Source organism: Arachis hypogaea, chromosome 2, assembly GCF_003086295.3.
Source record: "Arachis hypogaea cultivar Tifrunner chromosome 2, arahy.Tifrunner.gnm2.J5K5, whole genome shotgun sequence".
Taxonomy (NCBI): domain Eukaryota; kingdom Viridiplantae; phylum Streptophyta; class Magnoliopsida; order Fabales; family Fabaceae; genus Arachis; species Arachis hypogaea.
This window is the reverse complement of record NC_092037.1, coordinates 94,879,289-94,896,235: the sequence shown is the minus strand read 5'-3', so window position 1 is coordinate 94,896,235 and position 16,947 is coordinate 94,879,289. Positions and strand designations below refer to the sequence as shown.

Sequence of the window (16,947 nt, the reverse complement as noted above, 5' to 3'; positions counted from 1 at the left end):
ATAATAAAAAAATTACATAAATAATTACATCTCTAACACTATAAGTCTGTAATAATACAATACACATGCACCAATTATACATTATTATTGGATTGCAAATTAATTATATAAGTATTAAACTTAATTAGCATGGGGTAAATACATTAATTTTACTATATAATTATAACATGTGTTCATGAAAACCACGGCCCATCCAATTTGATCGACAAAGTAAACAAAAATCTTCAAAAACAGTTTGCACTAAGTTAGCAAACAATTGGCAAAGTAACGTTAGTTCCTTTCTCTTGTATATAAGTACATATACAGCTACAACTTAATTAGACCTATATGCCAGTAAGATTAATTGATGTAGTGCAAGGTACAAACATTAATGCAGATTTAATTATATAACAAACTTTACGAGATTAAAAAAATCAGTAATAATTATTGTAACGCGTTTTTTATAGGGTGCATGATTATTGCCGTCACCGGCCAAGTCAGCATATTAAAGAAAGTCAATAGTTCTATATTTTTTTTTTCTCCCCTAATAGCTACCTTCTTTTAATTGTTTATAATACTATAGTCTATGATTACTACTAATATATTTGAAAACAAATTAATTCTATTCATACACAAAATGAATGGCAAAAAAATGTGCATGGAAATTTAGAGCAAAAAATAATCTAGAACATGATTGGAAAAGTAAGACATGGTGAGTAGTAGTCCCATAGTTTAATTTCTTATTAGATGCTTAATTAATTAATTAATCTTCCAACAAACCTAATCTTTTTTTTCTCCCTCTATAAAAAGCCACCAAATATATGACACAAACACAACATACAAGATCCCAAAATCCTCCCTTAGCTTCTTCAATTTTTTTTCCTTACAATCCAATAATTCTTGACTATGGCAACATCTAAGTTGCTATTAGCAACACTTGTAATAAGTGTACCTTTTCTATTTTGTTCTATAGCATATGGTTACTCATTGAAAGACATAAAAACATGGTGTAGCCAAACACCTTACCCTGGACCATGTGAGTACTATTTGAGCAACCATGCATACAACAAACCCATAAAGAACAAATCGGATTTCCTCAAAGTGTCACTACAATTAGCCATGGAGAGAGCACAAAAGGGTCATGAGAACACAATCTCACTTGGCCCTAAGTGTAGAAATGCACATGAAAAAGCTGCTTGGAATGATTGCATTAAACTCTATGAGTACACAATCAACAAGCTCAACAAAACCATAGATCCAAAAACAAAGTGTGACCAAGTTGATGCACAAACTTGGCTCAGCACTGCCCTAACAAATCTTGAGACATGCAAAGCCGGTTTCTACGACCTAGGAGTACAAGATTACATGCTACCATTGTTGTCCAACAACAATGTTTCATGTTTGCTAAGCAACACGCTTTCCTTGAACAAGGTGGCTTTTCAACCACCAAGTTACAAAGATGGTTTCCCAACATGGGTCAAGCCGGGTGACCGGAAACTTTTGCAGTCGTCTTCGGCGGCTTCTAAGGCTAATGTGGTGGTGGCCAAAGATGGGTCTGGAAAATACACCACCGTTAGTGCCGCCGTAAACGCTGCACCAAGTGGCAACAGTAGGTATGTGATATATGTTAAGGCCGGTGTGTATAATGAACAAGTTCAGGTTAAAGCAAAGAACATTATGTTGGTCGGAGATGGTATCGGAAAAACCGTTATTACCGGTAGCAAGAGCGTCGGAGGGGGAAGCACAACCTTTAGTTCCGCCACTGTTGGTAAGCTAAGCTTTAATTTTAATTTTCTTCAATAAAAAATACTTTGACTTTCGAAAAAATATTATATATATATTCAAAAGAATTAGTCAATATCAAATTAGATTTTTTTTTAATGAATTCTTTTTCATTATATATTCCATTTTTTTTTTTGCATTTTAAATTAAAATTCACTCAGACCATAACAATTTATAGCAACAAAACAAAATATATGAATCGGTATTGCTGTTTTTTTTTCATAATTACTTTAATATGCATGGTACAGTTCTTTTGACTTCAAAATAATTTTTGGAGTTAATATGAACTACTAGCAAGAGTGGTACAAAAGGTTTACTGCCATAATATTTTTATCCTCCTTAAATATTTTTTTCCACTTTTAGTTTGCTTCCCCTAGATAACTTAGAAAAAGCTAATAATTACTATAAATTATATATCAGTTGATGTATACACTTGATAGTGACTAGAATCTAACTTTGTTTTAAGGTAGATTTGGATATATTTAGGAGTGATTTTTTTTTTTACTTTTAACCTACAAAAAATTATAGCATTAATGGTTGGAATAATTTTTAAAATTAACTTGTAATTTTTTAAAAAATTATTCAAAATATTTATAAAAAAGTTAAAAAATATTTTTCTTGTAATAAATTAATTTATTCTTCTTTTAAAATAGACATTTTTATTTTATGACTCAAAAATTAAATATAAAATAATTTATTTATAAACTATTTTTAATATAAATTTTTATGTTTTAATTTTTTTTAAAATAATTAAATTAAATTATTTGTTAAAACTGATCCTAGCTAGTAATACGTAGGTAGGATGGAAACATTGAAATAACCATTATATTCAAACAACGAACTATATTTGCAGGGAAAACGATATATTCTATACACAGTTGTTTCCTTTACCCTAAATAGTCTGCAAAAGAATTTTTTAGTAAGAAATTATTAGAATAATGAAAAAGATAAATTAAAAGGACAATAATAATTAAATTATGCCTGCCAAAAAAGGTGAAGAAGATTATTATAAAGATTCCATTATGATTTCAGATGCCATATAGTTTTTCAACGAGATGCATTAAACAAAGACATATTATTGAAGATGCATGATGCTCTTCTAATAATAAAAAGCTTTTTTTTTTTTTATTAAGCATTGAAATAATGGTTGGTGTATGCAAACTTCGGTCCACAATAAAAGTGATTTAATTAAGCTAGAATTAGAATATGGCCTTATCCATATTTATTTTAATTAATTGGAACTAAGAAAATAACATTTATTTTGTGATAATATAGTTAATCTACGTCAATGTGTGGAATTATTGGCCTTCAAAACAGAAGAAGTACCCTAAAACTTTTCTTGCAAAGCAAGCTAATGTAGGGTATAAGCTTAAGGCTTGTTTTTCAGTTTGGAGAAAGGGACAAAAAATTGACTTTAAATTAACTATAGTCAAAGATAAAGACACGAGGCGTGCTGAATTTAACATTCATAAAGTAATAATTGACATATATATATGGCTTCTAGATTATAGTATTAGTTTCGTGGCTGAGTTGCTCTTATATTTTACTCTTAAATCAGAAAATGAATTGCACGTTCATCTTCTTAATTACTACATCTTTTAATTTGTTCCAAATACAAAGCATGTCCTATATATTATATTGATATAACCCTATTTGTTCCATGCATATGCATGCTAGTAGGTAGCTAGATTTAGTAATCAGATATATATATATATATATATGAATAATTAATTACAACAATTTATCTAACATTAGGTTGCTATCAAGACTTTGCTTGAATAAAAACAAAAAAAAAGTTGAATAAATTAAGAATTTTAATAAGAAGATTGTGGGTTTTGTTAGAGATATAGTTATTTATGTGTTTCTTTTTATTAATATAAATTTTTGTCAAAAGTGATATAATGACATAAAATTAGAGTTTTATTATTTAAAAATTTAGAGTTCAATTCTTGGTGAATTTTACTAAAAAAAATCTATGTAAAAATTCACTAAAAAATATTGCAAAAAAGTTTTAGATAATAACATGGATTTAATTTTGATGCACTAAACTTTATACGTGGATCCAAACACATAACCTCATATCATAAAAAATAACTATTATTTTGATTGATAGCATGAATAGTCATCTAAAAAAATGAATATAATTGCACGACAGGATACTTTACTTTCAGTACATCTAAATTAAACTCTAATAACATTTTCAAAAGATGGGTTAATATATTAGAATACATATATATTATTGTCACAAAAAATAATATTAATGTTTTTTTTTTAATTTTGTTTAATTTTATAGCCATTACTGGAGATGGATTCATTGCTCAAGATATCACATTCAGAAACACTGCTGGAGCAGCAAATCATCAAGCTGTGGCACTACGTTCTGGATCAGATCTCTCAGTGTTCTACAGATGTGGATTTGAAGGTTATCAAGACACATTATATGTATACTCAGATAGACAATTCTACAGAGAATGTGACATTTATGGAACCGTTGATTTTATCTTTGGTAATGCGGCAACGGTTTTACAAAACTGTAACATTTATGCAAGAAACCCTCCTCAAAAGACAATCACAGTAACTGCTCAAGGTAGAACTGATCCAAACCAAAACACAGGAATCATCATCCACAATTCAAAGATCACAGCTGCCTCAGGCCTAAACCCTAGCTCAGTGAAATCATATCTTGGAAGGCCATGGAAGCAATACTCAAGAACCGTGGTGATGAAGACTTATCTTGATAGTTTGATTAACCCAGCAGGGTGGTTGGAATGGAGTGGTAACTTTGCATTGAACACTTTGTATTATGCTGAGTATGCAAATACAGGTCCTGGTTCTTCTACTTCAAATAGGGTTTCATGGAAGGGTTACCATGTCCTTACTAGTGCTTCTCAAGCTTCACCTTTCACTGTTGGAAACTTTCTTGCTGGAAATTCATGGTTGCCAAGCACTGGAGTCCCTTTTACCTCTGGTCTGTGATTACAGACTCGTATGCATGCATGCAGTTATTTTCATGTGAAATTGATAGTTTAGAATCGTTAAATAATATGACTAAATTGTCATTTAACGATTTTTTACTATCGATTTTAGATGGAAACATCTTCTACCTTGATAATTAATTTGTATGTATTAATTATTTCTAGGTTGATGCCATTTTCATATCTTAAATTCTTCATTATTCTGTACCAGCACATTTTATATACTTTAATTTGGCTGTACTTTATAGGTGAATAAGGCCAAAAAAATAAAAATAAAATAAAATAGCACAGCCAACAAATAGTTTGTTTGTCATGTTGTATTAATTGTAATAGTTCTTGATTATTGAATTGTATAATTAATTACAGATTATTGATTATGAAAAGAAAATATGCAATTTCATGAAGGAGTCTTGTCTAAATATTCTCTCTTCTATTTTATTATTTTTTTTTTTTGGGTCAACATTTGTCTATATTACCCTATGTATGGAAGCTAAATAATAAAGCAGCATCATTCTTACATTTTATTTTGTGAGAGAATCATATATATTATTTAAACGATGATTGTGCTGACCGGTCTCCAAAAGATAAGTCCAGTGAGCGTATATTATTCAAATCTTAACATATCATATTTTAATATTTTGATGATTTCATTTCCTATGATAAATAGAATAAATAGTATATTGGTTGGATCGTGTCCCGGAGTTTCCAACTTAATATAATTGAGAATATGAATGTGACATGCATAGATGTATTATTAAATACCAACATGCATGCTTTCATGTCTTTCCATTTGGGTAATGCTTGGAATCTTCGTGTTAGTCTAAGTGTCAATATCATACAATAAATGTGCAATATGGAATTTGTGCTTATCGCAATATGCTCTATCAATTTTGTTAATAGTTACATGAAGAGATTAAGCATGCAATTTACTTATTATTAAATTTGTGGCATAATATATATATATATATATATATATATATATATATATATATATATATATATATATATATATGTCATATGTGGCGTAAGAGAAACTTTTGCTTGTAGTTTTTGAGAGATATTTGTGTAATGTACGTCACCACATGATATGACAAATACATTCCTAAGACTTAAAAGAGAGAGGGATTTATGGGACCTAGATTCTTTTTCTAATAAGACTCTAGTTTTTGCTTTAAATAAAATGGAAAGTACTACTACTTAATTAGAAAGATTTCCTTTAGGTAAATTCTCAAAGAATATATATCTTCTTAATTAAAAGTAGAATTAGATTTTTTACTTACACTGTAAGGAAAAAAAATCAGTTGATGAAGTCTTGTATTTATTCTCCCATCTAAATCACTAGTATTTTAAAATATACTTATATTTATATAAACTCTAAAATTTTGGGTGGTTTGAGAAAAAGATCAGTTCTCTCTATGGAATAAGTCTCTTCTAGATAGTACTTTTTGTCACCAAAATATTTAAATTCAAGACTTTACTTAAAAAAAAACAAGCAGTGCGTCAAACCAATGCTTTTAATTTCTCTAAGCATTTGTGAGTTATATATACTTCCTTCAGTTCATATAATAATAATAATAATAATCATTTTAACTTTTATTTACAAATTTATATATTAATATACGCTAACTCATCAATTAATTGTTTTATAAACATATAAGAAAAATATAATAAATATAAACTAGAAATATATATGTATATAACATTAGCTCATTTCATTAAAAAAATAAAAAATAAAATACAGATGATAATAATAAGCACAGATGATAAATAGGGGTGGAGAATTTTTCATCTCTTCTCAGATAGAGAATCTTGGTTTAATCCATATATTTTCTTTTGAAGTTTGACAATGCAAAAGAAATTAATTTGTGAAAATTTTTTACAAAGGTCTTGTAAATAAAAGAGGCAGTTGAGAGGTAAATTATACTCTGAGTTACGGAAGATGACAAAGAATAAAAGAGTCAAGAGAAAATAAGATTGTTGCATCTCTCCCAAATAGAGAACAAAGGGTCATCAGAAGCGAGGAGAAATTATGACGGTGAGTAATTTATGTTTGTTTTTGAAAATAACTGCCATAAAAAAAGAACGGCTCCAAGAGTGATAATTATTATTTCCAACGAGCATAGTAGAAACAAGATCAGAAGTAGGATTCTCGCTTAGTTGTATATAAAAAAGGTTAGTTGGATTTTGAGAGGGGTTAATATCATTCATAGTGGATGAAGGTGAACCATCGAAAAAAACTAATGATAAAGGTGAATTGATTGGATTAGTTGTTTTAACCATGTATGATCATAATAAAATTGAAAGAGTACGTCATAAAATTTAAAGAATACGTAAAGATGAGAAGTTGTTGAATCTTTCATTTTTAACATCTTATATTTCATTGACTATGATGATTTAAGGGTTGATAATGATAATGCGGGTGACGATGAGACTACGAATGATGTGAGTATTAATGATGCGGGTGTTGATGAGATTACTAACGAAGTTGCTGATGCCAATAACAATATTAGTGACGAGGATGTTGAGGTTGAGAGGCTATTGAATCTTTCACACCCGAGTGATGTTTTCATTGTATGTTTTCATTATATTCATTCCTGTGCTGGTTACTGTTCTTTCACTTGTTTTTTAAAATAAGGATGAAGTTCCCTTGGACTCACACCCATTGAAATTCCAAACATTTGTGGTTTCTCTTTGGATGTATTGTGTACTACTTGCCATTAGGATGTCGAAAAAAGAAACAAGAATAGAGATTAAGGGTAAGATTTTGAACTTTTTGCTCATTGTATGTGGCCTCATTTGCTGTACATCATTAAAGACACGCCCACTCAAATTCCAAACTTTCATAGAATGTCCAAAAAGGAGGCTAGAAAAGGCAAGATATTGAACATTCTGCTCATGGCCTTATTTTTTTGTACTCATTATTGTCACTTATATATGTTGGCCCCATATTTAATAATAAAATTTTTTATTATAAATTTAAAAAAATAATTATTTTTTAAAAAATACGACTCATTCCTATATACTCTTGTGTACTCCTATGTTATCTATAAAAATTCAAAGTGAAATTGATGCAACAAATTTGTCTAAAATTAAAAAAAAAGTCCATATCCTAGTATTTTAAATTGAAATATTTTTTTAAATAATATTTTTTATTTATTTAAAAAGAAAAATCCTGTTCCTCTATTATGGGATTGAAATTTTATTCTTAGAGATGATGTAAAAGGAATTGATACTCCTATTCAATTTAGTTTGTAACTTTGTTTTTTTTGGACTTAGGCTGATACATATGTAAATAAAATAAAATTCTAACATTGTTTAATTCTACTATACTTCTATATCAAGATCAGTTTTGAATCTTTTGAATATATATAAATAAATAATAGAAGAAAGAGAAAAAAAACATAGACTAAAACATAAATAACGAAAATGAAAGAAAATAACACATGAAGAAGTTGTAACTTTATCGTCAACTTTACTATAGTGTTTACTACCGTATTTACATTTTTCATAATCAAACGAAAGTCAATACACCAATTCTAATACATAATATCTCTTATTTTGAATACCAATAAATCAATAAACTCAAAACCATCTTAGTGATTAGTAATAATATTAAATACTTCCATGTTTTTAGCCTATTTGACAAAGGTATCCAAAAATTCAGCTGCTATATTTTTCTGAAACAACAATGATATCCAAGTTTATCAGTTTCTACAAATAGTCTATATATATATCTAACCACAATTAATGTTGATAGTATGATTATTCTCATATATGCAAAAAAATAAAAATAAAAAATAAAAAAATAATAAAAAGAAAGAAAACTACAATAGTTTAGAAAACGCATTCAATATTATGGAACAAACAGGGTACTATTGACAAGAGGTTTCAAATGAGGTGTTTTAAATTCTGCACATATTCGAATTCCACGTGTTGCTTCCTGAAAAATATCGAAAGACACAAGAATTTGAGCATACATACATGACGATTAATAGTAATGACAAGAAATAAAAGAAGTGGAACAGCAGCACGCACTTGTGAGCTAATTCATGACACTGCTGTGCAACTATGTTGAGAGTTACCGGAGCAATACTTCTAAGCTTAGCACTTTTTTACCCTGCAAGCATATGGCTAAGAAACACCAAAGTAGAAGAAGAGGACCATATATCATGGAGATTCATAAATAAAAGCAATAACAGGGAGTTTTATCCTACTAGATAGGATTATTAACTACATATATGCATGTCCAATCATTGGAATTTATGTGTCAGGGTTCAAAATATATCATCTAGAGGTAAGGATTTAATAATTTGTAGTTTTTTTTCAAAGATAGTAGGTTATATTTTATTAATTATTGAAAAATGAAATATAAAGATGTCTAAAAGCAAGACAGCATAATAAAAGGTGAGAATTTTTTAAAATAATACACTGAAGGTATTCATCCAACGATACATAGTCAAAAACGAAGAAAAATCTTTAAAAAGAAAGAATGATAGATCAAATTAAATGAAACTAAGAGTTTGTCTCATGAAGATGACGATCTAAACCAGAATTCTTTGGATTTTACAGAGCAACTTGACAGAGCTTGCTAGAATGGCAAACGATATTGAAGTAGAGCCTTCAAAAATTAACTGGTTGCAAGCTTTTCAGCAGTTCCAGCAAATAATGGCAAGCAATTGAGGATTAAGGTCAGTATTTTTCAACGGATTAAGCATCTCTGTTGATGCAGTCCACCATGTCCAAAAGTCGTTAGAACTCTGAGCAGGAAGACAATCACGAAAAATAACTCTGAGACTATACTTCTTTAGTTCTAGAGCAATCGATCAAACAATGAGTGATTGTTTCTGTTGCTTCATGGCAGCAGGGGCATATTGGCGATATAAATGGGATGCGGTGATGAATCTACCGGAAGCCGGCCATAGAGAGCTTTCCAGATAAATAGCTTAATTTTGTGAGGCAATTTCAACTTCCATAGATCAATCCACGGCTTTTTCTGCTGCATATAATTAGGACAAAGCCCCAGAGGCGGATGGTAAAATAAATAGCTAATTCTGTAATAGGAAGTTGTATCATATTGCTTGGATTTGTTCAAATTTCCTTGTAATTTCTCCCTATTCTGCTGAATTTTTTAACTAACAAAATCTTGTCTGCAACGTTTTGGAGAAATAATTCTTGAATGAGATTCTGATTTCAATTCATGTTTTTAGTAATTAGATCTTTAACTCTTGGAACTAACTTAGAAATAGCCTATCTGTTTGGGATGTTAAAAATCATTAAAGGATATGGAGGAAGCAGTCAAGGATTCTCAAAAGTTCGGATATTCTCTCCAGTACTCACCGTCCAATTAAGACTTTTTCAACTATCTTTCGGCCTTCTAGTATGTTTCTTCATCTCTAAGAAGGTAAGACTCCAATTTATGTCGTTATAGTATTACCATTGCTAAAGTATTTACCTTTTAAGATTTTAGATAATAAAAAAGTAGACTGTGTTACGAGTTATTACCAAAACTATTTATCTAAAAGCGCCAATGAGATTTTTATAGTTAGCTTTAAATGAAATGGATTTAGTCTTTAAATATTTAAGATTTTGGGTTTAGATATACGGTGAGTTCTAAGGTGTCTTTGTTATGGTGTTTAAATTGTCTAATTTTTCTTTTAAAGTAAAAAATAAAATGTTTAAAATAAAAAACAAATCATGTAAAACTTATTAAATATAATTTATTTATCTCTTTTAATAACTTAGGTACAAAGTGATAGATACCATAACATTTACCTAGATATATAACTAGTATTTAAATGTATAGGATTTAAGGTATAAATCACTTGTGTAGTAGAAATTTAATCAATTAAAAAAAGCTTCCAATCAATTGGATCATTAAAGAAAACTAAAACTTTAGCATTTGTCGGTAAAACAATCTATTATTGTAAAAAGAAAGATTTCTAATCACTAACCAACGGGCTGGATTAAAAAATCAACTGTTTCGTGACAAATTAGAATTTCTAAGAATACATACCTGATAAAACCCAAGAGTTGCCATTGTACAAACTGATGATCACAGGGCGAAGGAGATTCGATTTACAATTATAAAAATTGGACAATGAAAAAGGGAGTGATGATAAATTATTAAATTGTTAATATTAAGACTGAAATTAAAAAATGAGATTAGGATTCCAAATTCAAAATATAATTAGAAAGAAGAATGAAGATGTTATTAATAGAATATTAAATTATTAATGATAGAATTATAAAGATAAAATAAATGAATAATAAATAATATATTAATAAATTAAATAATATATAAAGAATCAACTAATAAATAAAATTTAAAAAGAATTATTTGTCAATTATTAAAAAAAAATAAAAAAACATGTTGATTAAATACGTTTTTCGTAGAGTCGTGATTTGGAAGATGTTTTCAAAGGTGAAATTTTACACTCGTTCACTATATATAACACGTGACTATATACTTTAAAAACCTATTAACTTCTTAATTAGCACTCTATTTTCAAGTTGCAGTAAACAACCTAATATTATTGCTTTTATTTTGCTATTGTCCATGTCATCAACTCATCATTGACATTTTAGTTATTATATTCCATCCTTTTGCTATTCAACCCAACATGGTTTGCGATCGATTTTTTTTTTCCTTTTTCCCCATTCAATAACTATGGTTCGTTTCCCTGGATATATTTTTTTTTTTACAAATTTCCCTGGTTCTTTTACGCCCTAATATTTCACACTTTTTTTTTTTACCCATTAAATATACATAGGACCAAATGGGCTTCCCATTTGATGGGTTTGTTTTGTTTTGAATGAAAAATCTTGACCAAAAGTAAAGAAAAAAAGTTGCAAATAAATGGAGCCTCTTCTATGTAATTCATGTCTATTTGGTATGGATTGGGCTTTCTAACAGCCCATTACAATGATCGAAAACTAAAACGTTGCAAATAATCCACACCAAAAACTATAGTTGCAAAAAAAAAAAAGCATTGTAACCGCCGCTGAGGATTTATAGGCTTCTTCTCATCAAGCAGCACCCTGGTTCAAACCCAAGGAATACAAAAAAATAAAATTCCTTCAAGTGTGTATAAAAAAATGTAGACACTATAGAATTGTCCTAAATTTAAACCAAACCAAGTCAAGAATAAGAATTATACATACATTTTTGGAAGACCAAAAATAATTAATTTAATTTAGTGCACAAAAATTTAGATTAACATTTTCAGAACTCGATTAATCCCTACTTTGAGAGCAAGTCCTACTTATATTATATGTGGCATTATTATATTAACCTCAATGGATTCTTTTCACCATGGCGTTTTTGCAGACTGAGAGAACAACAACAAGAATGGCTAGACCTAATACAACCCCTACAATAATGGCAATTGATTTCCCCACTAGATCCTCATTCGAAGAATCCGCAACATAAAAATTAAAAAAGAAGATTATTAAATGTTTAAAAACAAAACTTGTTCCTAATAAACAAGTTGTGAATTTGACACCAAAAAAACATTGTGAATTTATCGAAGAGTTTTACAAATAGTACGATAAAAAAAACATTAATTAGTATATAGCAATTCAAAATTTGAAACTGAGTAAATGACTATTTGTACCCACGAAAGATATAAACGCTGACAAATGTAACCATAGAAGAAGGCAACTCACCTTGTAACCACGGAAGATGACCTCCGTATGCCAGAAATATCTTGACCTTGGTTACACACCTGGTCCGTTAATATCCGAACCTACGTGGCAACAAAACCACTCCAAACCTATTTACGTGTAATTCAATGTATACCTCTACAAAAACTGAAACCCTAGCATGCCTTTCTTGTTCCTTTCTTCTCCGATGTTTACCCTAATCCAGAAATTGAAATTATTTCGTTTTCGTTTCTTCTTTAAACACGAACACTGACAAAGAAAAATCCTTTAACCCCTGGCCATGTCTTTGCGCAAATGTAACTCTGCTATAAGTAATGTAAATTGCAGTAATACTACGAGTTCGAGGAAGAAGAAGGAAAAGAAGCTTGATGGGAGATGCTTTTGTGGACTGGAGGTTGCGTTAATGGACTGGCACGGTAACAAACCTAAATAGATGGTTCATTCGATGTCCTCTCTGGAAGGTAATGGCGTAGCATCTTTCTTTTTTCTTTTTCTTTTTTTTTTTTGTGAAGGTTCCATTTTTTTATTTTTGTTGACAGTTGGATGGATATGGGTATTTTGATTTTCCAAACAAGAGACTGCAAATATTTTATGTGGGTGGATGAGATCGAAGAAGGTTGGGAAGGTCTTGCAAGATCATTAGCTAAAAGAAATACAGAGCATTGTTATACAATATGTGAAGATGGGTTGACAATCACTGCAGTTAAAAGGGAGAATCAAGAAAACTTCTCCATGATTGCAAGAAAAATGAAAAAATTCAAGGGCAAAGTTAGAACAAGTAGAGTGTTGCTTGTAACTATAGCAGTGGTCGCTGTGTTTTGTTTAACTTGTAATTTGTATTTAGTGATGAAAATATAAGATTAATGTAATTTGGAGATTGTTGTTTATGAACATTGTTTGTTGTTAAGAATGACAAACTAGTTTGAACCAATTCACTTTGTTATATTTGATAGGAATAGTCATGAATGATTAATTAGATGGCATAGATAATCATGTGTATTTGCTTTATTTGACTAAACAGGTCCTGTAAGATTAATGAGATGCTGTCTAAAATGTACATTTGTCATGTATTAATTCTTGTGGTACAAAAATGCAACATAAGTTTATAATTCTATAACATTGTCTTTGAAAGTTAAAACAAACTTCAGTTTGTGATACATTGTGGATTCATAGAGAAATACAAGAGTGTAGTATTTGTTAAAAGGTACCTCATATTACCAAAATAAAATTAAAGAGTCTATAGACTGTGCTCAGAACATCATAACGACAGAATGAAACAGAAGAGTCTGTCATCTCTCTTGATCACATGAAACATACCAAAAAAATAAGCCTAAAAGTCTAATTCAGATTAAAACAAGATTGAAGAAGTACATCAAAATAATTGGTTTTCATCAAAATAATTGGCTAACAGGAGCATCAGCATTGCTCTGAGGAAAGACTGGAGGCTGATCAGCATCTTCATCACTTGCTATGCTTCTCAATTCTTCGGATTCATAACAATGGTATCCAGCATTTTCATCCGAAAATTCTTCTGACTCAACAGGCACATAGATGGATGGAGGCTTGTCAGGATCAGGATTGGGTATGAAGGATTGTCCAGTTGGGGGAGACCTTTTTGCTGATCTTCTCTTGCTCACCTTAGGTCTTCCCTCAACTTGCTCATCTGTGTTGGTCTGATTGTTCTGAGGATCGAGTACTATTAGTATCAGATGGTGGGACTGGGTCTGATTCAGGGTTTGATTGTGAAAGTGGATTTCTATATAGCTATGGAATGTATTGGGTTACTTGTTCAGCTGCTTGGGCCTCGTTCTCACTAGATAATGAGACAAAAACTGCACTTGGAGATGTTGAACCAGCAATATGTATTGGTTGCTGCTCTTCTTCAATGGGATTTTGTGAAGGCTGTGATTGATTGGAATGCGCCTCATCTGGTTACACAGGTGTTGTGGGAGGCTGAGACATCTGTTTTGCTGGAGATATTTGTCGGGCCACATTAACAACATCCTCCTTTTGGGACTCAACCTCAATCTAGCTGCTTGCTTTATGGACCTCTTTCCTATTCTGGACCTCACCATCCATAAGTCTTCTTCTTGGAGTCTTCTTTGGAGTTGGATTTCTCTTAGCACAAGTCTTCAATCTCACCTTTGATGGAGTAATATTCTCTTCAACAATAACAGGATCATTTACAGGGTGCTCTGTGTATAAGTAAATTCTGTTACCATTCTTTACAGCAGCCTCATATAACTTAACTATGTCCATATCAACCCTTAACAATTTCAACCCATTATCAAGCTCCTTACCAGGTTCTAGCCAATAAAAATCAGTAATGGATGTATATCCAATGTCCTTTAGCAAATCATTTATGAAAAATTCATTGAGAGTATCCACATTAACCCTCTCAATCTCTGTTACTTCCCCACCAACATACCCAAGCTTTCCACATGGACCTTGCTCAAATCTCCCCCTATGATTAATACACAGAGTAATATGCACAGTAGCCATCGCTGCAACCAATACAGTATAGATATAAGGTACCATCCCATGTAATTACAGACAACAACATAGTAATTGAAAATCTAACCCTAACCCAAAAATTCTGAAAACATTCTAAGATGAAAAAATTGGTAATCACGTACCTCTGTTCTCTATGGAGTAACGATGGTGGGCTATGGATAGTGGACAACGAGATGCATACAACAATGGTGGACTACGGGTAGTGTGGACGGCGAGATGCAGACAATAGTGGCCTGCGGGTGGTAAAGCAACGACTTGATTAAACTGGAGAAATATCTCTGTTGCGAAATGGAGGTGCTCCGGTCTTCTTCTTCGATTTGGAATGGCAGTGGTGAGTGGTGACAACAATGGAGCTCTGCTAGGACACAGAGAGGGTGTAAGGATTTTTTTTTCTATTTCTTAATAAAAAAAGGGTTACACGTAGATAGGTTTGGAGTGGTTTTGTTGCTACGTAGGTTCAGATATTAACGGATCAAGTGCGAAACCAAGGTCAGAGTATTTTTGGCACATAGAGGTCATCTTCCGTAGTTACAAGGTGAGTTTCTTACTTCTATGATTACATTTATCAGCGTTTGTATCTTTTGTAAGTATAAATGGTAATTTATTCTTTGAAACTAAAGAAAAAAGATGTTCTAAGATTCCATGTATAATATTACTATTTTTAATAAAAAAAAAAGTGTAACTTTTTTTAAAGACAACTTTAGGTTGAATGCAGGTTCCTGAACTGTATATAGGTGAATATACACTATACAAAATAAAATCACTATTATGTTTGGATTTAAAGACAATAACTTATTAGAAAGTATATATATGCAGAATTGCAGATAGAGAAATAACGGTGTGTATTCCCAGATAAAACATAAAAAAAAAGTTTTAAAATTAGAGAATAATTTTGTTACATGTAAACATTACCTTTTGACTGTTTCGTTTGACAAATTACTAGTGGAAAATTACTTAAAAATTAGTGGAGTAAATAACTTTTTAAAATTTGAAGAAGTAAATATATGTATTAACTTGTTGCTAAGCTAATTTATATTATTGATTGCCAGTTTAAAATATTATACTTAATAATTATTTTTAGTTACTGTACAAAAATATTAAATCTTTTTTGGTTGCAACTATGTATATAATTAAAATAGAAAATAAATATTATGACTTTTATATTAATAATGATATTTTTTGATAAATTTATACAAATATATAATATAAAAAAATCATATTAGAGTAATATTATCATTTTTCATAAAATATTATCTCAATTTATATTCTACTTAAATACTATTAGACAACATACTAATTCAATTTAAATAATATCTACATACTATGCAATAAAAAATCAAAATATGAGTTAATCGAATATCTATCGTATCTATATCTAATATAAGCACATAGCATTTTAACATTTAGACTTTATTTGATTGGAAGGAAAGAGATAAAGAGAAAAGAAATAAAAAGAAAACAAATTGAGTGAAATTTTATTTTTTTTAGATATGTTTAGATGAAAGAAAAATGAGAAGAAATACAATATTATATAATATTATGAAAAGATAATTTTATTCTTATATATTTTAAAATATATTAAAAATAAAGAAAAATATTAAAATATTAATACTAAGAAAAATAAATTTCACTCAATTTTTTTTCTTTTGTTTTTATTTTTTTCTTTTCTATTTCTTTCCTTTCAACCAAACAAAAGCTAAGTACATTTTTCTTTCATTTTTCATCCAATATTGGAGGAAAAAAATTTCAGTAAATCCCACCTTTTTTTATACTATTCATTTTTTTTCTTTGACTTTTTCATTCAACCAAATAAAAAAAGATAAATATTTTTCTTCCAAATTCTTTTTCTCTTTTTTCTTTCCTCTTATTTTTACCTCAAATAAACATACCCTTGGAGTTTAATTAGTATTGTCAGAAAAGATTGGAGAATAAAAAAATTAAAAGTGCATTTAGTTTTTATTTTTATGTTTTGTTTTGTTTTTGTTTTTAGAATTTCATAAAAAATAAAAAAAAATAAAATTATATTTTCATCCCT

At 29.7% G+C, this 16,947-nt stretch overlaps 2 protein-coding genes across 2 annotated transcripts; one reads left to right on the top strand and one right to left on the bottom strand.

Annotated features, from left to right (window-relative positions):
• Positions 1 to 623: 623 nt before the first annotated feature.
• LOC112752260 (pectinesterase 2) lies at positions 624 to 5,140 on the top strand. The gene is made up of 2 exons (XM_025801531.2): positions 624 to 1,747; positions 4,055 to 5,140. Exons 1-2 carry the CDS (start codon positions 886 to 888, stop codon positions 4,735 to 4,737), a joined length of 1,545 nt encoding a protein of 514 aa, XP_025657316.1. The 5' UTR covers positions 624 to 885; the 3' UTR covers positions 4,738 to 5,140.
• Positions 5,141 to 13,591: 8,451 nt separating this feature from the next.
• LOC112752244 (uncharacterized) lies at positions 13,592 to 15,267 on the bottom strand. The gene is made up of 2 exons (XM_025801529.3): positions 15,035 to 15,267; positions 13,592 to 14,902 (listed from the first exon to the last, which is right to left on the bottom strand). Exon 2 carries the CDS (start codon positions 14,898 to 14,900, stop codon positions 14,427 to 14,429), a length of 474 nt encoding a protein of 157 aa, XP_025657314.1. The 5' UTR covers positions 14,901 to 14,902; positions 15,035 to 15,267; the 3' UTR covers positions 13,592 to 14,426.
• Positions 15,268 to 16,947: the final 1,680 nt, after the last annotated feature.

Coding starts and splice junctions, on each gene's coding strand:
- LOC112752244 (XM_025801529.3), bottom strand. CDS start 14,900: ATGGCTACTGTGCATATTACTCTGTGTATTAATCATAGGGGGAGATTT.
- LOC112752260 (XM_025801531.2), top strand. CDS start 886: ATGGCAACATCTAAGTTGCTATTAGCAACACTTGTAATAAGTGTACCT. Junction 1,748..4,054: donor CTTTAGTTCCGCCACTGTTG/GTAAGCTAAGCT, acceptor TTAATTTTATAG/CCATTACTGGAGATGGATTC.